At 34.4% G+C, this 23112-nt stretch overlaps 1 protein-coding gene across 1 annotated transcript; it reads left to right on the top strand.

The window, feature by feature from the left end:
• The first annotated feature begins 9204 nt into the window (after positions 1 to 9204).
• LOC105776773 (probable LRR receptor-like serine/threonine-protein kinase IRK) lies at positions 9205 to 13221 on the top strand. Its single transcript, XM_012599676.2, has 2 exons — positions 9205 to 11131; positions 11477 to 13221. Exons 1-2 carry the CDS (start codon positions 9654 to 9656, stop codon positions 12924 to 12926), a joined length of 2928 nt encoding a protein of 975 aa, XP_012455130.1. The 5' UTR covers positions 9205 to 9653; the 3' UTR covers positions 12927 to 13221.
• Positions 13222 to 23112: the final 9891 nt, after the last annotated feature.

Genomic DNA, 23112 nt, shown 5'->3' with positions numbered 1-23112 from the left:
TTTAGATCTTTTTAGAATTTGTGTTTTAGAAGAGGTTCTTAATCGAATCGTTTGTGTTCCTCCACCTCTTCCCTCTTCTGGCCTTGACAGAGTTATTTGGGGGCTTCTTTGACAGGCTCTTTCTATATTAAAAACGTCTATGGTAAAATCTAATAGGGTACATTGAATCTAAAAGAATGAATTTAAAAGAACCGATTTAGGAGTTACCTTGGAAGTTCAAAGGTCCACATCGAATTCGTTTCTTCATTTGGCTTGCTCTTAAACAACATTTTCTAACAAATGTCGAAAGGGTAAGGCGAGGAGTTTGGACAGTCAGTGCATGTGGTTTTTGTGGGCATGAGTATGAAGGGGTGATACATGTCCTTAGAGACTGCCTTGCTGCTAAGAGTATTTGAGATAAGCTTATCCCAAATAGAACGCTTCCAAACTTCTACATCGGATCTCTTCATGAATAGATGATGGAAAGCCTGCAGAACCATCAGTCTAGAAAGGGTTGATTAGCCGTGTCTCTTTGGGATCATTGCTTGGCACATTTGGAAAAACTGGAACTTATTTACCTTTCAAAGTATTTCATGGAGTATTGATAAGGTTCTTAACTTTTTTCTTAGTTGGGAAAGGCAGTACACTTTAGCTTTAAAGGTACTGAATCATATGATCCAAAGTTATTTTGCTGGTCTATACATAGACAAAAGTTGGGTGTGCCCAAATACAGATCGTTCGGTTAGGCATGATGAGGGCTTTGCTGCAGCTGGAGGGTTAGTGCATGAGCAAAATGGTAAATGGATCATTGAGTTTGATAGATACTTGGGAAGTTGTATAGCGACGAAGGCGGAGCTTTAGGCCATTTTGGATGGGTTGAAGCTCATCTCAGACAGGAGAGTCAAAAAGGTCTTAATTCAAATGGATAATCATGAAGCAGCTACTACCACTCAAGATGATTCGGCTGGAATATCTAGTTCTGCTCTAGTCAGAAGAATACATCAAACTATGTTGACGGTAAATCAAAAGAAGATCCAACATATTTCCTAGGAAGAAAATAAAATTGCTGATAGTCTTATCAAAATAGTTCGAGACAAAAGACCAGGTTTAAGATTGTTTCAGGATCTTTCTTTGGGGACCTAGGCTAATTGCGTTTGTATCCATTTTATTTTCACCAAAAAAAAAGTTCACTTAAGATTTAAATATCATTTCTTGAGATCAATTAAATATCAAATGGTGTGAAAATAATTTATGTTTAAGTTTTTAGAATAGGATTTATAGTTAAATTAATTAAATCACATAAATTACCAAAAATTCATAAAATTACAATATATATAAATATAAAATCCAGTAAAACTAATTCAGTTGGTTCATATTGATTCATAGGTAAACTAAGTAGGTAAAAGTGGGTGGCCTGATGAAAGGTGAGAGGCTTGGATGGCTGGTCCCCTGGTGATCAATCGGATGATGTCAGCTGGAGTGCCATTTTCTACCAACCATTTGGGCATCTCACCTTTCACCCGACCACCTAGTATCAGGCAAGTCGCCTTTAGTGGGAATGCTCCTATCTCCAATTGTGACCACTAGGGGACCACTGAAACATAACAACATTATACTACCTCAATAAGGGGAATGTCAAAGTAGTACCATGATTGATGACAACCCAAGCATAACGACCTTGCCACCTAGTTGCCCACACGATCATCATGTCTCAAATTTGTTGGTGACATAACTATAAGACCCCATACCCGGCCCAGTCGCCAAGCCTGAATATCAAGGTACCACACCACCGTCTCATGTCAAGTACAACAAGTAGAAGCTCATTCCTAACAAAACGTCTTCCATTTTAACATTCATTTAAGTTTTATGATGAACACATGATGATTATCAATAGGACATGTTAATTATATTTCAAACGAGCTTATAACATCAAATAATCATGCTTTAGGACTATTTAGCAATATTTACAAATATCTCACGTATCTATCGATACTATACAAGTGGTATCAATAATTCTCCCATCTGGTATCGATACCGCTTGGAAAATTGGTACCAAATTAGCTTACTGTTTCTCAATAAAAAACCCAACTATCGAAAATTATCGATACCACTGAACAAGTATCAATAATTTCACCTTCGAGTATTGATACTCGGGACAAAGTATCGATACCAATTAGCAAGACTGACTTCTTGCATTTCAAAATTTTCAGAGGTATTGTTTTTAACGTACGAATATCGATACCCCTACTTCAGACTAGAAAGTTACAACATATGTGAGCATTCCAATAGTCCATACTTATACAAAATCAACATGCAACGATTATAACTCTTAAAAATCATCATAACGCTTATAAAATTAGGTTTAAATGTCAAATCATATTCGTATAATTAGACAATTAATAAAGCACCAAGTCTCATAAATCTTAAAAGCATTAACTCTAAAGTAACCACCATTATAACATAGCAAATATCAACATATGTCCACCACATTACCTTATTCCCGAAAAATAGTCAGTAATTAAACACCTACTAAAAGAAAAGACTTGTTCGGATCACCATTCGAAAGACCAAACCGTTCACACTGACACACAACTAATCTGCAAAGTTTAAGAAGGGAGTGGGTGATCTTTACATGTTCAGTGAATGTTTAGAGTAACCACAATGTACACACAATATCAAAGGTCAATCAAGAGCATACTACAATACATTCGCAACCATATTCCATTTGAGTCAGAATTACATATTCATGCTTCATTAATTCATTTAACAATAATTCGTCAAGACTAAAACAACATAACATGCTCTAAATACTTACAAGTTTAACTTATATATTCACAGACATTCACAAGTTATATGAAAATAACCCAATCCACAATTACATGCACAATTTACTATGAGAACATACTAACGTTTTTATGTAACTTAAATAAACTCATTTAACATATTATTCACAATTAAAAGCATCTGTCTCTTATCATATTATCATAACATATAAGAACATATTTAAACGATAAATTGGCATAACAACCACATCCTCATTTAGGCATACATCACATTACACATATAAAAATTTTAAGATAATTTGGCTTTTGATGCTATGAAACAATAAAGTGAGCTTTATTATCACTCATCAGATAACACACCAATTGACTCATAGGTTCGAACATATCCCAAAGGTAAAGCATAAGGCTAGCACTATTCAACACACCAAACATGTCTTGCTGAATAGAGCTTAGCTCACATTCCCTTATCTCTCCAACATGTCTCAAGGCTTCAACGCCCAAATCAAAAAACACATATAGGTGAGTACTCACAATCTTATGGCACGCTAACTATATCCAACGGTCTCATAAGGTCACAAGGCAAAAATATCCACATCATAATTACACATTGTTAATTATGGATTTAATGCACATCATCTCTGTTCATATTCATCTATTCACATCATAAACTTGTACATAATGCATGCTTATTGAATTCAGATTTAATTGTACTTAAAGTGCCACAATAACGCTCATTGAGCCATCATATATCGGTCAACATATGAGTGTATTAAAATCGGTTTATCACATATAAAAACCTGTTACATTAGCATCATATTCCACAATGCAACACGTACATACTTACAGATTTTGCACACTTTCACTGCACATATTTGAATCTCTAACACAACATCATTACTGTCATTCAACATATTTAATATACCCACAATACAATACAATTCACAATATTACATCATAATAATCATTTCATAGTTATTCACATATTTGCATAATTTGCCAAAAATAAAACGAGGAAAATAGATAGCTTACACTCAGAACTTAGGATAGAGGTTTAGGCTATTCCTAAGCTCTCAATCAACACTAAGAATCATGTCTACAAATAGCAATTCCAAACACTCACCAATTATGTTTTCGTCGAAAAGCCAAAAGCTTAAACTAGCTTTTCCTTGTCTTTCGCCTTGCTCGTAGAAGGTTCCAACGGTTCCGATGCTTCACACATATTAACCACACAATATACACAATTAAAATTCAACCAAAGACTCATTTAAACCAACCAAAAAATGCAAGCCTAAGCTATATTCCTCAAGAAATTGAAATTTCGACTAACAAACTTGAAACTCAAATATCTCGTTCTATACTTAATATTTTTTCCTAAAATAAATTCCATTCATCTAGTTATTCACCTACGATTGATTCTCAGTCTTTAAACTACTCAAATCTACTCAGTTCATGGTATCAAAATTTTCAAATTTTTTGATAATTTTCATGAAAATCCATTAAATCCTTAGAAATCCTTAACTAAACTTTAAAGTAAGTTTAGAAACCTTCTAATCATGTTAAAACTAATTGAAAAACACTTTAAAATCACATTTTTATCCATCAACCTGAAATTCACCATTAAAGACCCAATTTTTGACTTTTATTTAAAACATGCGATTTAAAGGCTAATAATTCAGTTTTTAAAGTCTAGATAACATTAATAACTCATAAGGAATCAAATCATTATCTTCGATGACAAAAAATGGAGCATTAGTTCGAAAAGTCATAAAACCCACAAGCTTGACAATGGAGGAAACTATGGTGTTTAAGGTGCTTTTATTGGTTTTTCGAAAGGTTTATAACTTAAAGGATGATAGAAATAAAAAGGAATTAGGATTTTTAATTCAAAATTGATTGAAATAGCAAGAGGAAATAAGGGACGACAAGCACAAATTTTGGGGTTGTTTTTATGTGAAATAACTTGGAGGGGGGATTATTTAGCTTAGATTTTAAAATCTAGTTAAATTGTTTCATAACTCTGAATTTTAACTCTTTGACAAATCAATCCTATTTTCAAAATTAAAGCTATTTAAAACTCATTTTCGAAAATTGATTTAATTTTCTAAAAACCATAATTGACAACATTATCGATATGCCATGTCACAAAATTTCGAACACTCGAAGGCTAAAATTTCTAAAATACCCCTAAAACTCTTAGGCTCTATTTTGGGTGGTTACAATAACACTACTGGCCAAGAGACCTTTCCCCTATATGTACTCCAATGAATGATGAAAAAGGGTGTCACACTCCTTATTTGGATTGAATCGATATATCACGGGTAAGGGATGTCACATTTGGACATTATGACTACTTACCTTGAACATTAATTTTGAAACTTTGTTTTAACATTTTTTAGCATATTTAAAGCTATTCAAGTCATTTCTAGGCTACCTTTAAAGTTTGATTACAAACGAGGACTAGTAAGGGCCTTTTTGGGTAAAAACCAGGGTAAACAGGGTCAATGTTGTGAGATTGGAAAATGGGTGTCCCGAAATTGAGGATAAAATACTCCAATGACATCCAATGTTGAGGCATGGCCCAATGCCGCAACACTGAAAAGTGGATGTTGTAGCATGGGGGACAGATTACCCAAAGCATGTCTAAAACATCTAAAATCAATTCTAAAATATCTTCAATCATTTCATAACACTTGTAAACATTATACAACATAAAACTCCATCAAAATATCATGTAATTCAACATATATCTCAATCAAAGCTTAGCTAAGTTCTTAGGGCTAGCAAAATACTTAAGATTCACAAAGTATTTTCACTAGTAATCTTATACAGAAACTTTGATTTAACATATGTACATGTCATAGCCTAATATTAAAGGATTAAAACCATACTCTCTTCCAAGCCTTGAGATGTGATGAGATGTAGGGGTGAGTGTTTGATCGAATTGAATCGAATCGAATCGAATCGAATCGAATCGAATGAAAAAAATAAAAAAGGTTTAGGAGTTTGGGGTAAAAATGTAAAATATTATATTTTGGTATTTGGTTTATTCGAATTCAAAATCTCAACTTGATTCTAACTTGAAATTCAAAAAAAAAAAATTTAGTTGATTCGAATAACTCGATTCGTTTAACTCAAATTTTGAAAAAAAATTTTAATTTTTTCGAGTCAAATCGAGTTTTGCTCACTCCTAATGAGATGAGTTGAGATTGAACTTCACTCTTCACTCTAGAGCTTTAAGTGTAGCTTTTACCTAGGCGTTGGAAAAGTAACACTTTGTGAAAGCTTAGTAAGTACATCAAGAATTAAACTTACCATTGAAATTAACCATTGTTAACATATAAATACATGATTTACAATAATATACAATGGAATTAAATAGAGAATAACCATTGAGAAATCTCAAACTAACATCTTATAAGCCACTTACCTATTTCACTAATAAGTTCACTTACCATTTAAATTTTTAGCCCAATTGTACTCGATATAACACGTAGGATATGTAAAATGAACATTGAATCATTAGGGTATGCGGAATGAACACTGAATCATTAGCATAAATGTTCATACGCTAGCTTACAATGGAAGTGTAAAGTTAATGAAATGTATAGAAGTGCCATTGTCACTAGCATCGAAGTGTGATATCACTAGATTGCACCGAAGTGTCACTATCACTAGCACACATAAAAATTTGCTAATGACATACCATCTAAATCCTACTAGTTTGCATCTTATCTACATAGGTATTTAACACATTACATTCACTGAATAATTAAAGACAATTCAAACTTTACATTTTTTACAATTTAATTCATATTATCATGAAATTAATATTTAGTTTCAAATCGGGTTAGGATGGGGCATATCGAGTCGGAGTCAAGGTAGGAAAAAATTCACCCCACTCAGTTGCCATCTCTAGCCTTAATGCTCTTGCTTAATGGTGTTCCATAAACAACAACTCCAACTACAACCATGTTTGTTGTTAATGCTTTTGATGAAACGACTTGGGTTAACAATCTTCTCATGGAGCTTGGTGTCATTCTTCCACAACCACATACTATATACTGTGATAACTTAGGTGTTATGTAACATCCCTATTCTTAACAATTGGATGAAACATGTTGATGTCAACTTTCGTTATGGCTGGCAATAGATTCAAGATAAATAACTTAAACTTGTAATCAATCATATTTCAAGTTTAGATCAATTTGTTGATACTTTCATGAAGCCACTTTAAAGGAATCTTTGCATCCTCATTTGGCTAAGCTACCTGTAGTTGTAGACCACGCACTTCTTGTGACAGTTGTTACTTAATGCCTACATCTTCCTATTTTTGTTTTTGAATTATTTAAATTAAGAAATGTTTATTGTTTTAAAATTATTGGAATAAATACCTATAATAGGAAGTTAATCATAATTTCATTCCTATAAATAGCTGAAAATGAGTTGAGTAAAGATATGACATTTTCACAAACTTTCTATCTATTATGAATCACATCCCGAGTTTGAGGGTTGTGAAAAAGCATAGGGGTGGGACGAAAATTAAATTTTATGTACCACATTGTGTAACTTTCATCTCTTAAAAAAACATTCAAATGCAAAATAACATGCATTTACTACTATAAAAGTCTAAAAAAGGGGTTAAACACGCACAAAAAAAATTTATCCAACTTAGAATTATCATTTTTCTCTCAACAAACACTACTAGAGAGAGAACCTTTGTTTCCTAGCATGAGCGACCATCCTGCCTCTTGACCGGTCTTCTCACCACCATACCTCTCTCTCAAGTTCTCATATTCTTTTCGCCTATTTTCTATTAATCTTACTTCTGTCCTCCTTTGTCGAGATTATGACTTGTTGGATTTCGCTTTCTTTAGTATCGATGAGCCATCCATCGATCTGAAGGAGAGAGGATGAACCCTCTAGCACTTACAATTTTCGTTGGAGCCTAGCTCATGATGAGGCCATTCGACCCTTTATTGATCTTAATGCTCCTCTAATAACGTATAACCGCAATTCGGGTCAAGATGAGGCGAGAGCCCACTTTTACTTGGTCGATGAAGCCACTGTCTTATGCTGCATGTAACTAGTTCAGGGGGTGTTGTGGTTTCTATCTTTTTATTTTGGTGCCAATTAAGGAAGATAAGTTCGACCGAGACTTAAGATTCTTTGTAAGACTGTGGGGGCCCTTAGCTTGTACGATAGTCGCTTTATCTAGTGGGCATTATTCCCCGCTTCCTTGTATTCTCAATGTTACAATGCTGGCCTTCATCTCTAATCTCGTTCCAATTTGCTTTATCACAATACAACTTGTTCGTCGTCTTGATCGTTGCTTCTTCGTAAGATTTGCTTGAAATGTGAATGGTTTTACTTGTTTCGACTTTGTTTTTGAGGGCTTGAGTTTTGGTTTGTACAACCTTCAAACTTTTTCTTGGGGGTCAAGCTACGGGCTCTTTGATTTTTATCCTTGATATTTTGTAACCTTTTCTTTGTATGAATTTCTTTTTTTTTCTTTTTTTTCCTTTTATAAAAAAACCATATGTATTAAATAAAATGTGAAGAATAATATAATTAACTTCAACTCTAATTAATCTAACCTAGAAATAATTCAAATAAAAAATATTTTAATCTTAAAACGTTTAAATACAATTGGTAGAATTGCAAACTTCATCCCTAATATTTTTATGGTATTTTCACTTTTGCCTTTTAACTTATTTTTCCTTTTAATAAACTAATTGTCAATATTTTTGTCCAATATAACATGACGCATCTGGTGATGACTCTATTAACGTGACGTGACATGTGATTAATAATATAGCATTTTGCGTTAAATTTATTAAAAATTAAGTTATAAAAATAAAAAAAATATATTTTGAATTTTTAGTAAATTTAACCCAAAATACCATGTCAAGTCAGGTTAGTAGAGTCATTACTTAAGGTGTAAAAATATTGAGCGTTAGTTGAGTACCAGTTTAAAGTAGGAGTGAAAATGAGGAAAACAAAAGGTTAAGGGGCTAAGTGAAAAACCCACCAACATTAGGAGTGCATTTTGGAATTCTGCCAATGCAATTATAAAAACCAATTATCAATAAAAGAATAAAAAAACAGTAAGTCTAAAAGTTCATTCCTCGGGTTGAGTTTAGTTCAGAACATTGGTCCGTTAAAAATGGCCCTTCCGTAATTCCATAAGCAATGTAGGGTCAATTCCACAACCCACCCAAACCTAATTCAACCCATTCCATTACATGCACATCCTCCAAAAGCATAGTGCTCAATGACAACGACCACGTGTCGCCACGTAGGATGTCTACGGACCTCTTAAAATGAACCACGTGTCCATACGAACATTAAATTGCCCCCACCCACTCCCGGGCCCCACCACCTTCTCTTTCCCGTTATTTTTAATCCATAAAAAATAACTAAAAAAAGCATCCTTTTACATTAATTACATCCCAAGCCATTCCCCTCTATCTCCACTGTTCTTCATTTTCTTCTTTCTCTTTCTCTCTCTTAGAGGAAAACAGAACCAAGCCTTAACCTTTCTCACTCTTTTCTCTGTTTCCTTCGTTTTTCCGGCGACTTTCTACCGGAATCGTACCGGCGGTGGTCTTCTAAGAAGTGGGTTTTCCTTGAAATGTTGAAATTTGAATGAAACCCAACATTTTTCATCATTTGAGTTCTCAAATTTAGCCTTGAAAAACTTCAAAAACCGTAGTTTGTTGGAGTGTAATTCTTGTTTCCCTTCCACCTGTGTCCTGTCTTGTGTTTGCTTTGCCAAAAGGATCTCTTTGTTTTAAGCTACATTTTGGCTTCTCTCTTTTTACCTTTTCATCTCTGCAACTCTGCTAAGTAAGAATGGAGGTTTTGAACTACTGAAAAGAAAGAAAGGGGAAGATGAACATGAAAAATCTGTCAAGTTTAATGTTATTTTGGGTGGTTCTTTTGCTTGTTCCTTCTTTCCCGGTAAGATCTTTAAGCCCATCTTTGAACGATGATGTTTTGGGACTAATAGTTTTCAAAGCGGACATTCAAGATCCAAGCCAAAAGCTTTCGTCTTGGAATGAAGATGACGACACTCCTTGTAACTGGTTTGGTGTCAAATGTAACCCAAGGTCGAGCCGTGTTACCGAGCTCAACCTTGACGGGTTCACTCTTTCGGGTCGGATCGGTCGTGGCCTTTTGCAGCTCAAGTTCTTGAGGAAGCTTTCTTTAGCGAGAAACAATCTCAGTGGGACTATAAGCCCCAACTTGGCAAAGCTTGAAAGTCTGAGAATCATTGACTTGAGTGAGAATTCTCTTTCGGGTTTTATCCCTGATGACTTTTTCAAACAATGTGGTTCTTTGAGGTCCATTTCTTTAGCTAATAACCGGTTCTCGGGTAAGATTCCTGTCAGTTTAGGCTCTTGCGCTACTCTTGCTGATATTAACTTGTCCTGGAATCAGCTTTCTGGGTCTTTGCCTGCTGGGATATGGGGTTTGAATGGTTTAAGGTCATTGGATTTGTCTGGTAACTTGTTGGAAGGAGAGATTCCTAAAGGGATTGAGGCTTTGAATAATTTAAGGTCCATTAACTTGAGTAAGAATAGGTTCACTGGGCAGGTTCCTGATGGGATTGGGAGTTGTTTATTGTTGAGGTCAATTGATCTTAGCATGAATTTACTTTCAGGGTCAGTTCCAAACACAATACAAAAGCTTAGCCTGTGTAGTTATCTCAATTTGAGCATGAATTCTTTTGTTGGTGAGGTCCCTGAATGGATAGGAGAAATGAAAAATCTTGAGACTTTGGATTTCTCTATGAATAAGTTTTCTGGTCAAGTTCCTGAGTCTATAGGAAGCCTTAATTTGTTGAAGGTGTTAAATTTCTCTGCTAATGGTTTAAATGGAAGTTTGCCTGCATCTATGGAAAACAATGTGAATCTTTTGGCGTTGGATTTTAGCCAGAATTTGATGACCGGTGATCTTCCTGGATGGATTTTCAAGTCGGGTCTGAATGAAGTCTCGCTTTCAGAGAATAAGCTTGGTGTAAATTCGAGCAATCCCATTTCAGCTTCACCAAGAACCTCCCTTCAAAAGATTCAAGTCTTGGATTTATCTCACAATTCGTTTTCTGGGGAATTAACATACGATATTGGGGTTTTAAGCAGCTTGCAGTTCTTGAACCTGTCGAGGAACTCTCTCATTGGGCCTGTTCCAGGAACTGTTGGAGAATTGAAGGCTTTGGATGTTCTTGATTTGAGTCATAATCAGCTTAATGGAAGCATTCCTATGGAAATTGGAGGAGCTTTCTCCTTGAAGGATCTGAGGCTCAATGCTAATTTCCTAGGTGGAAAAATTCCTACATCAATTGAGAACTGCACCTCGCTATATACTTTGTAAGTTTCTTCTGTTCTTGAGTATGATTCCTCGCTATCTTGACCTACAAACATCAAGTTTACCCTAAAGGCTAAGATTAGATTTCTGTAGTAGGTGAACTTTGTTCTATCTGCTCAAAGGTTGCACGAGTAGTGGATTGCGTTTCATTGAGATAAATTACCTCAAATCTAAAACATCTTGATATTCTAATGTTGAAGGCTTTTGCGCAATGATATTGTAGTTTGCCTTGCTGCATGATATCTGCTCTATCCTATTGGCATTTGCTTAAAGTTTGTACTGGTGAAAGCAGATCCTGTTTGTTGTTCTAACTTGCTTTTCATTTCTATTTGTTGTTGTTGGTGTAGGATCATATCACAAAACAACCTGAGTGGCCCAATACCTGCTGAAATTGGAAAACTGAACAACCTAGAAAACGTGGACCTGTCTTACAACAACCTTGCTGGAACCCTACCCAAGCAATTGGCCAATCTACCCCACCTCTTATCCTTCAATATTTCCCACAACAATTTACAGGGAGAACTGCCTGCTGGTGGATTTTTTAACACCATATCGCCCACGGCTGTCTCTGGGAATCCATCACTTTGTGGCTCTGCAGTTAACAAATCTTGCCCTGCTGTTCTTCCTAAACCCATTGTGTTAAATCCTAACTCCTCTTCTGATTCCATTTCCGAGGAATTTCCTACGACTGTCGGTCATAAGAGGATAATTCTCAGTATCTCTGCCCTCATTGCTATTGGTGCAGCTGCTGTAATTGTTGTTGGAGTCATTGCCATCACTGTTCTTAATCTCCGTGTCAGGTCATCAACATCCCGGTCTGCAGCCGCCCTTACTTTTTCTGCCGGGGATGACTTTAGCCATTCCCCTACTACAGACGCCAATTCTGGAAAACTTGTCATGTTTTCTGGCGAGCCTGACTTCAGCACAGGTGCACATGCTCTTTTCACCAAGGACTGTGAACTTGGGCGTGGTGGTTTTGGAGCTGTGTATAGAACAGTTTTGCGAGACGGGCGCTCAGTGGCGATCAAGAAGCTCACGGTATCAAGTCTCGTCAAATCCCAAGAAGAATTTGAAAGGGAAGTGAAAAAACTTGGGAAAATACAGCACTCAAATCTTGTCGCTCTTGAAGGCTATTACTGGACACCGTCACTGCAGCTTCTCATTTATGAATTTGTTTCTGGTGGAAGTCTGTACAAACACCTTCATGAAGGATCGGTTGGAAATTATCTTTCTTGGAATGACAGGTTCAGTATCATTCTAGGGACAGCGAAAAGCTTGGCTCACTTGCACCAATCTAACATTATTCATTACAATATAAAGTCAAGCAATGTCCTTATTGATGGCTCAGGTGAACCTAAACTTGGAGATTATGGCCTAGCAAGGTTGCTCCCTATGCTAGATCGCTATGTTTTAAGTAGCAAGATTCAGAGTGCACTTGGCTACATGGCCCCTGAGTTTGCCTGCCGAACAGTGAAAATAAACGAGAAATGTGATGTGTATGGATTTGGTGTTTTGGTTTTGGAAGTGGTTACCGGGAAGAGGCCTGTTGAGTACATGGAAGATGATGTGGTGGTGCTTTGTGACATGGTCCGAGGAGCATTGGAAGAAGGCAGGGTGGAGGAATGCGTTGACGGAAGGCTGCAAGGAAAATTCCCAGCCGAGGAGGCAATTCCAGTGATGAAACTAGGCTTAATCTGCACGTCACAAGTACCATCGAACCGTCCGGATATGGGAGAGGTAGTTAACATATTGGAATTGATCAGATGCCCCTCAGAAGGCCAAGAAGATTTGGGATGATTTTAACTTGAATACTTTAAGGAAACCGAAAGCTTCATAAGGGGTTATCCGGCGAAGAAGAATCCGGTTTGTTGATTTGATCAAAGAGAAGAAATATTTGTTTGTTGTGGAATCCTTTTATCCCTTGTATTTGTTTCATCTTTTGAGTTACCAGCTTTCCTTTTTGTGATTTCTTCTCAATGTTATAGTTAGGTTTGCCGGATTCCTTTTCACCGGGTTCCATTTCCGGGACCCCTTCGGATATTGTTGTTACTCAGTTCGCTAATCTGCAGTCTCTTTTGCAATTTTTTGTTCATTGCCATTGTTTCGTTATATGCTTATAACCAACTGATTAATGTGTTTATGGATAAGTGAAGGGCAAAAGTGAGTTTTCATTTGGTTGATAGAAAGAAAATGATTGTTTTCACATACCAAAGTCATGTGGATTGAATGATGGGAAAATTTTTTACAAGTCAAAAGCGAGGTAAAGAGGCTAAAAGACTACGAAAGATTCTCATATGGCATTGGCACCCACTTTGAGGCAAGTTTCATCCTTAGTGGTGAATATAATAATGATGCAAAAGCATGAGGCTGGCTGAGGGGGACTGAAAAAGTAGTTGTGGGATTAAATTTAAAGATTATTGAAGGCATGGAAATAGAAAGATCACAACTTGATTCATACTGTCGGGAATATAAAGCACTCTCCTCTTGTAACAATAGAAGAGACTGGTGTCTTGATTTCCATGGGTTGCTTTTCCCCATGTTCTTCCTTGGGGGGTTTTTGATAAATGTGATGACAATTAAAACATTTGTTTACCCATATGGAGTGAAGAGGAATATATAAAATGGATAATCATGTGCGTGTGCATGGATTACAAAGCAGATGAGTTGCCAAAATGTTCTATTCTTAATCAAAGTTTGTTGGGCCCAAGAAATGCCTAACAGATTGGAATTGGTCATAATCAACTAAGCACATGGCGATATCATCTTTTACATTATTTATAAAGCACTCTCCATTTTCTCTTTCACTTCTTCAATGGAATCTGGAAATGACACACACAAAAGACACCTCTTTTCTTGCATTGGGTTGAGTTGTAATAAGAAAGATTGTGTTTCCTTAATAACAGTTTTATGAATAAAAGAATTAATTGAAATTCGATATAAATATCTCAACCCTAAAATAAAGAAATAATTAATTTGGCTAGAAATGTTAAGGGTCTCTAAAATGTTCTTTTTTATTCGATCTCTAAAATTACCCATAACCCCTCCACAACCTCTAAATAGAAGGATATTGCATTTCTGCACACTCGAGCCCACGTCTTCGTGCACTAATAACAATACCGATGCCAATCAAGCTAAAACTCAATTAACAAATATGGAGCTACTTAATAACATGCAAAGTAACATTTTAACACAATTCAGTTACGGTCGTTTCAAGTTTATGATGCTTCGGTTCGTCATTCGTATTTGGGTGTCTGGGATGTATTAATGTGTTCACATAAATACATTTTACTTCATTATAAATATTTTTCACGTATTTAATCTATCTTTAATCAATATTTTTAATAGGCTGAAATTCATTTATATCGTTGTAAAACTTAATTAGTTTTACTCCCTTTCGTAACTTTTTATACAAGTAATAATTTAACCTTTCAACCGTTGAATTTATCAAAATATTTGTATTTACCATGCATGTAAAATTTCAAATTGATTTGATATCTTTACCATATCAATATAAAATATTGCATATATTAGTAAATATTTTACGATTGAAAGTTTTCTACATAAAACAAATATTTATAAAATTTTAATTTATATCAAACTTGACATGCATAATATATTAAATAGAGCATGAAAGCATGCATATTTAAAAGTAAGTATAATAATAAATTCAGTTTTAAAATTTACATCTTTTGTCAAATTAGTCTTTATTATTTTTACGTTAAATATTGAGTAAAACATTAAATTTTTAAATATGACACTCATATAACAATCCATGCCAAGATGAAATTATTTGTTTTTGTGACATATAATACAAATAGTGACATGTTAACATGACATCGTTAAAAACCTAATGTTTTAGCCAACATTTACGTTAAAAAAGTTATTTGACTTTTTTAAAAGATTAATGACTAAATTTAGCTAAAAATAATAATAAAATTAAATTGACAAACAAGAAAGTTAAGTTTATTATTTTCTTAATTCTCAAGCTAAGTAATTCATGTATAAGTTGTCCAAATTTATTATGGGTAGTTAGCTTGTTTATATTGAGTTAGAAATTTTTGAAAACTTTTTTAAAAAATAATTTAAAACTAAAACAGTTGAATTTACATAAAATAAAATAAAATAAAATAAAATAAAATGTACCTCTCCCAAGTCCCACTCCCAATAGATACCCACTCGATGCTGTCTCATAAGTGGAGACTATGAAACTTGAGAGAATTGGGCCAAAGCAAGAGCAATGATTCTGCAAAGAATACTTCAATTTTTAGAGGCTTACTTTGCTCCACAAATCTTGGCTTTTTCCCACTTTTCTACCATCAATTCAAGACATTAATAATAATAATAATAATAATAATAATAATAATAATAATAATAATAATAATAATTAGGATAATTATGGTTCAAATAATTATTATTCAAGAATAAACATGTTTAGAACAATTATATTTAAAATAGAGCTTCGCTTAAGACAACTGTCATTCATATTAACTGTTACTAAAATTAACTCTATTAAAAATAATTATTATTTGGAACAACTATTATTTAGAATAACTATTCTTCATGAATAACTCTATTCAAAACAACTACCAATCAAAACATTTTATACTTAGAATAGTTGTTCTTCAATAATAGTAATTGTTTGGAACATGATGTTTCAAGACCATCATAGAACAACTTATCATAGAATAAGGTTCCTCGAGAAGACATATTTTCAAGAGATGTTTCCTAGAAAATGTTTCAAATGATACTACTTTCACAAAGCAAAAGAAATGGAAAACCCCCAAAGTATGACGAGACTCTTGGGTTATCTTTACTCTTAGAATGTTTTGGAGAGATTGACTTGGAGGATCAGATATAAAGATAATTAAGAGGTCACCTTTTAACATTTCATTGTAATATTGAGTGTTTTTCTCTTTCTTTAAAATTGTAGTAGGCTCTGTTTCACTACTTACCCTCACCAAAAATAGTTAAGCTTTACTAATAAAAACTATTAATTCCATTTGCAAAAAAAATTCTCATTATTCCTAGTTAATGTCTATATTTTAACTTCTATAAATGGGATCCTTCCACAACTGTGAAAGTATTTTTGACATTTTTTAACTCCTAAACTGTCTTAGAGTTATCTTAGCCTATTTCTTTATTTAGTCTTATCCTGAATCACACTTAGCATTTCTTTATCTTACAAACAACCACCTATCAATACATTCAGTGTTATAGATCTATTCTAGTTTTTATCTTTGTCATCTCCCAATACATTATGTTTCACTTGTTTGCAACACTTCCTCTCTCTACTAAAAAACCTTATACATTTTGGTGACTCCACTAAGAGAGGAGTGATTGTATTATATGAAAATCTTCAAAAGTTAACGTACCGTAAAACATGGACTACTCTATAAAAAACCAAAGTGTTCTTGGTTAAGCCTACATTTAAAACACAACAATAGTCTCCGAGAATCAAAACATTGGCAACTAAAATGACACAAAAGGGAGTGGTTCACAAAATATGCCACTTGTTTGTTACATGAAAAGAGAGATGAATAATAATGATGATGAATAAGAAAAAAAAATGGAGAAGGATTGGCATAGGTGGGGGATGTTGGAAACTATCTGATTTAAAAATAATTTTTTGTCACAATGGAAAATTCAAATTTTAAAAATCGAGTCTGTTTGTGATATTTATAGCAATAAACTTTTTTTCAAAAGTACTTATGTTTTGTGCGAGATAGATCATTGACGTTCTTGACTTTCAATTGAATGACCTTTGCTATTCTTATACCACTAATTGCTTTGAGTGTGAACTCGAATAATCACGAATCAAACACAAAACCAGAAACAATTTCTTACTTTTAGTAGGAAAGTAACTCTCTCTCAATAGAAATCGATAAAATTGTAATTCCTAGAAAATGTAATTTATACTTAGAAAATAAATTCTCACTACTTTCGGGCAGAATAATAATATCTCGAAGTTGTGTCTATTTAGCCTATAACACCCTTAACTCGTATCTGTCACCAAAACAGGGTTACGATACATTACCGGAATAAACAGATCAAATACAAACATTTCATATTATTTAACATTCATGTAAGATATTATTCATAAAGTCCCTTATATGAGTCTTCGAGACCCAAAACATGCAATAGAAACAAGTCGGGACTAAATTGGGTACTCAGAGAATTTTTCACGAAATTTCAAAATTTTACCTAAGTGTAGAGGACACGTCCGTGTGGTCAGGCTGTGTGGCTCACACGGTCAAATGACACACCTGTGTCCTAGGCCGTGTGGACATTTGAAATAAGGCACACGGCCGTGTCCCAGCCCGTGTCCGTACCCGTGTAACTCTCTGACTTAAGTCACATGGCCAAGTCACACGCCCGTGTGCTAGGCTGTGTGTAAGTGCAGGGGTCACACGGCCAAGCCACACGTCCGAGTGCCAAGCCGTGTGAAAAATCCTGAGCATTCTGTTTTGAATTTTAAAGATGCAGGGGACACACGGCGAAAAACACACGCCCGTGCAGTAGGCCGTGTGTCACACACGGTTGAGACACACGCCCGTGTGGACAAAATAAGGTCATTCCCAAGCCTTATTTCTCACTCAATTTATCTTCCACCTACATAAATATTTTAACACATTCACAAGCCAATCCAAGATATTTAAACCAAGCCAAAATCAAGACTTTTACATGATATAATATCTCATATAACCAAGTGTACAAACTTACCAAAACAACCATACATACATATAGGCATATTCTACCAAATTTATACTATTTCAAACCAATCCTCAACATGCCTATATGATTTTCATCATTTATCCATTTCAAATCCATTTCAAACACACATCAACATATGAGGCCACTTTTTACATATCAAAACATACCATTTACAAGCCATACCAATGGCACTTACAAGCCATACCAATAGCTAATTTCAACCAAACATATACATGCCATTCTTGACCACTTTAGCCTATACATGCCATTATAACATAAGTTTTAAATTACTTTATATATCGAAACAAGCTGATAGATAGTGTGAGATATCTCTGCTAAGCTTCCAACCCAACGAGCTTCTGAAGTACTATAAAACAGAGGAAATAAAACAGAGTAAGCATTTAATACTTAGTAAGTTCATGTAACATGAAATTACCTTACCATTCATTTACATTTTAGGTAAGTTCAAGAGCCATTAACGGAAAGCTCCGGATAGCCATATATCGGAAAGTTCAAGCGAGCCATATCGGGAAGCTCACAGAGAGCCATATATCGGGAAGTTCATAAGAGCTGCGGTGTGTCCACAACACATGCTAGATCATAATCAATCGGGATGCTCTGAAGAGTTATTAACAGGAAGCTCGCAAGAACCATATAACAGGAAGCTCGAGAGGGCTAATAATGGGATGCTTTTTCGAGCTATGGTGTGTCCGCAACATATGCAGGACCACAACCAATTTGGGAACCCTGTATCCATCAAATCTCATTTATCTAAACGGGACTTAATATTTATCGATCATTGTCGAATATGTGATCAATTTCATATATATTACATTTATACAATTCACATAAATAACATTCAATTCAAACATGTAAATATACAGAATTTAGTTACACGAACTTACCTCGAAAATGTTCGTGAACTTGTATGCTACTAATCCGTTACTTTTTCTTTAGCTCGATCTAGCTCCGTATTTGATCTATCCGGATCTATACGAGTAATTTAGCTCAATTTAATACAATTTCAATTCAATTCAATTCAATTCAATTCAATTCACAGCCTAGGTAAAATTACCATTTCCCCTACACTTTTAATTAATGACAATTTTGTCCTTAGGCTCAGAAAATGAAATTCATGGAATTTAATCCTTATTCCAAGCCTAGCCAATTTTTACATATAACATTTGCAACCCATGTAATTCATAAAATTTGGAATTTTTTCATAAATTTTAAATCTTTACATTTAGTCCCTAAATCACAATTTCATCAAAATTCAATTTACAAAAGTTGTTTATCTATAAACAACCTTTCATTTTCTACCATAAATTTCATAATTCATACATATTCATCCATGGAAAAACCCTAATACTTTGATAATTTTGCAAATTAATCTCGAGATAGCTAGATTAAGCTATTACGATCTAGGAAATATAAAAATCATTAAAAGCGGGACTTGAATACTCACCTAATTAGGCCAAATAAGTTTCTCTTTATTCAATTCTCCATGTCTAGGGTTTCCATATTTTATTTGGGAAAGGTGATGATAAATGATGATATTTTTCTTTATTTTATTATTTATCATCTTTATTTTTATCTTTCCAATTTTATCCTTTTCTTTTTCTAATTTTCCATTGATGACTAATCATACTTATCTACTAACTCTTCTTAATGGTCTATTTACCATACAAGGACCTCAAATTTTGAATTCCATAGCTATTTGATCCCTTTAGCTACTAGAATTCAACTTTTGCATTTTATGCAATTTGGTCCTTTTTATCAGATTAGACATAAAATCAATAAAATTTCTTTACGAAATTTTCATGCAATATTCTAATCATAATGCAGATCATGAAATAATATTAAAATAATTTTTCTTACGGACTCGAATTTGTAGTCCCGAAACTACTGTTCTGATTTCACTGAAAACGAACTGTTACATAGGCCTACCAATGCCATCTATTTATAGGGGAAGAGAGAAGATTAATAGTTGAATTAGTAAAATACAAATGATACTTATCTGATAGAAAAACTAGTCCCCTAATTCTATTAGTAGAGAGAAACGCTTTTGAGCCTCTCTGCATTAGATCCAATTATATGTGTTTCTTAGACTTTTAACCCAACACTTTATAATTTAATCCAACCCAATACTTATTTTATATTTCTTAAATTAAATATTGTTTACTAAATTAATTTAAATTAATTAATTTTCAGTTAAATAATTTTCTCAACCCAATTCTAATTTCATTAAAGTCATGACAATTTTACCGTAAAAGAATCTATGAGAAAATATATTTAATTTTTATATTCAACAAATTCACAATGACTAATTAATTTAATTTCAATTTCGAACTTCAATTATTTAATTAAATAATAATTTGAAAAACTTAAATTAATTATCAGGTCATTTTCATACTCAATAAGAAACCACATTCATTTTTGAATGTAACACATTTATTTAACTTTGTCATTTCTATCCATTTATATTCATTTCATTCTTTATGCAATTCATTTCTAGTTTCAACGAGCCAGCCGAGGGACCGATTGGACATATGTAATTAGGGCTCAAATGATATATAATTAAGTTATAGCTTTTCACCTATTAATTATAAACTCATTTAGTCACGAACTCATTCTACTATAGTATTGTGACTAAGCTCTCACTAATTACATACCATTACGAAAGCTACTTGATCAATGCTCGTCCAATTACCTTGTTATAAGTGTGCTACCCGAATAGGATATCCTTAATATCTTTAGGATAAATAAGTTCTCCCAATCTGATCTTATTTTATCTCATGGTAACCATTATATTTTCCTTCATGAAAAGTCAATTACTATCAAATAGTAATCAATTCATTTATCACAAAGACAAACGACCTGTGGTCACGTTTACTTTTCATCTATCATGTAATGCCAATGAGAGGATATCATTTACCCATTTCTTGGGATATGAATTCCATTATTATGAATGACTATACATACCCTAGAAGTGGTATACGCAGCACACTAGCTTTTGGTTCCTTATCTAAAACTTAAGCTTACATTAAAGTATACAAGTCACACAACATAGCCCATCATCCACTTAGGATTAAAGTATGCCACACTGAAAGTCACAAGTGAATAAATCCATAAACAGATTTAGGATTTATTCTACTTAGTTCCTGTCTGATTTACTATCAGTCTAGTCAATCACATCTATGTCTTTATCTTTTAGGAGTCATCCGCACCGATACTCAAGAAAGAGCATCTCTCAAATTGGACTTAATATACAACATATTAGTCTTTCAATCAATCTGCTCATTTTCAATTAGACTAAGGATGTAACACCCCAGATCCAACCCATTCACTGGATCCTGGTATGGAACATCACAATTATACCAGGTTCACCTATTCTAGATTTTTGCTAACTTTATTGTTATAAAACATATTAAGATAAAATTATCTAAAAATATAAAATCAATAATAGTTCTTTACAACCAAAGTCTTAAGCCACTAAATGTTTAGTCCTTCAGATTTCTAACTTCGATCAGACTGTTTGTTTACAATGAGCCCTTTAAGGTTTTCAACTTAGGGTTAACTAACTCAAAATCCAAACTCTAAAGATATTGTATGGTTACACCATAATTAATCTTGGGGCGAAGCCGACAGTGGTACCCCTTTCCATTGTGCATGACTTTAACTTCCTGCGATCATTGATCTCGCCGCTATTTGGCTGGGTTCCTCCTCGAAGTCCTCGATCAACCTCGCAAGTCCTGCGAACAATCAGTGAACTTCATAAGTTCGAATGAACTTAGTGAGTTCCTATACTGCGCCATAATTTATAACCCCATCACACGAGGGTAACAGATTGAAAATAACTAAACGTAAATTAACTTCCTGTTCGTTCAAGGCAATTGTTATCTATTGGGGTGGTGGATTTTACTCGATCCTCTAAGCTACAATCTCACTATAAGACCTTCCTCTAGTCAGGCTCTCCACTTTAACAATACTCCAGCCACCTCGCCATACCAGTAAGTCCTATCCTTACTTTTTATCTTTCCTTAGTAGACTCTCTTTTTCCTTTCCATAGTCCTGAAGGACTCATTGGCATCTCAATATTATGCTAACCTTTAGCAGAACTCGCCACTCTGGCGAACCCATTCTCGTTCCATCTTATTGGTAAAAGTGGTGGAATTACTTCCAGTAATCTAACCCTCACACTAGCTTTTACTTATGGACTCTTTGGTCCTATAAGTGAAGGTTGGTCTGTCTAGTTGAACCAACGGTTATCGTCCATACGATTATTCGAGCTTACCATTCCACTTGCTCATTCCCCCTACGGGTTATCATTGCAGCGATGTACCCGTACTAGACTTTCCTCTAAGAGGAATAGTCTTGACAGACATTCTGTCCCCTGGACAAAATCCTTATCTTAGGATAGCACTTCTCCATCCTCTTACGGAGTTCAACTTCATAGAGCCCTTCTTGGCGGCTCTTGATTGCGGTTCTTTTTTTGCAATCCTCGGAGGATCTTCTCTATTATGTTTCCATAATTAGGGTAACTCTCACACTGCCTATCTTTCTTCGATTCTTATTGGGTCCTAACCCATGCTTTGTCAGCTTTCACATCTATCTTTTTCATTTTCATTACTTTGGTGGATCCCTCCAGATCCACTTGCCACCACTTACACTTTCTTTCAACTCTATTTTCACCTGCATAGCTTCTCATACTTAACGCACAAGCCTATACCTCGCACTTGAAGTCCTGGCAATTTTTTCGCATCTGTTTCCTGGTGGACTTTATGTGTTGCCTTAGCCAAGCTTGTAATACCCCCTACCCGTATTTGTCGCTGAAATAGAGTATGAGGCATTACCAGATTTTACCGAATAAATATTTTTTTTAAATTCAATATAACCCCTTTATAAATATCTAATCTTCCCTGCAAATTTTAAATCGAGACCAACCCGACACAACCAATCCATTTCAATATATTTTCAAGATAGATTTGTCGTATTCATAAGATAATCTCATCACATACCAAAACCAAAATTTGTTAGCCATACTAATGGCTAACTATACATTCATTTCACATTAACATCTACTTTACTAGCTTATACATGCCATTGATTTCCAAAATAAAGTTTCTTTATATACCGAGATCTTGAGGTTGATAGTGTGATGCGTCTCCGACCAAATCCGACCTCTAAGCTCTTAACACTACAAAATAGGGGAAAAGGAAACAGGGTAAGCACTTTGTGCTTAGTAAGCTCATGTAACAAGAATTATACTTAC

Source organism: Gossypium raimondii, chromosome 10 (genome assembly GCF_025698545.1).
Source record: "Gossypium raimondii isolate GPD5lz chromosome 10, ASM2569854v1, whole genome shotgun sequence".
In the NCBI taxonomy this organism is placed as follows: Eukaryota; Viridiplantae; Streptophyta; class Magnoliopsida; order Malvales; family Malvaceae; genus Gossypium; species Gossypium raimondii.
The sequence above is the reverse complement of the archived record's forward strand: the minus strand, read 5'-3'. Positions and strand labels throughout refer to the sequence as shown.

What these genes read in the sequence shown, in the direction of transcription:
- LOC105776773 (XM_012599676.2), top strand. Translation starts at nt 9,654, where the DNA reads ATGAACATGAAAAATCTGTCAAGTTTAATGTTATTTTGGGTGGTTCTT. An exon ending in TGCACCTCGCTATATACTTT is followed by an intron (nt 11,132 to 11,476) that starts GTAAGTTTCTTC and finishes TTGTTGGTGTAG; the next exon opens with GATCATATCACAAAACAACC.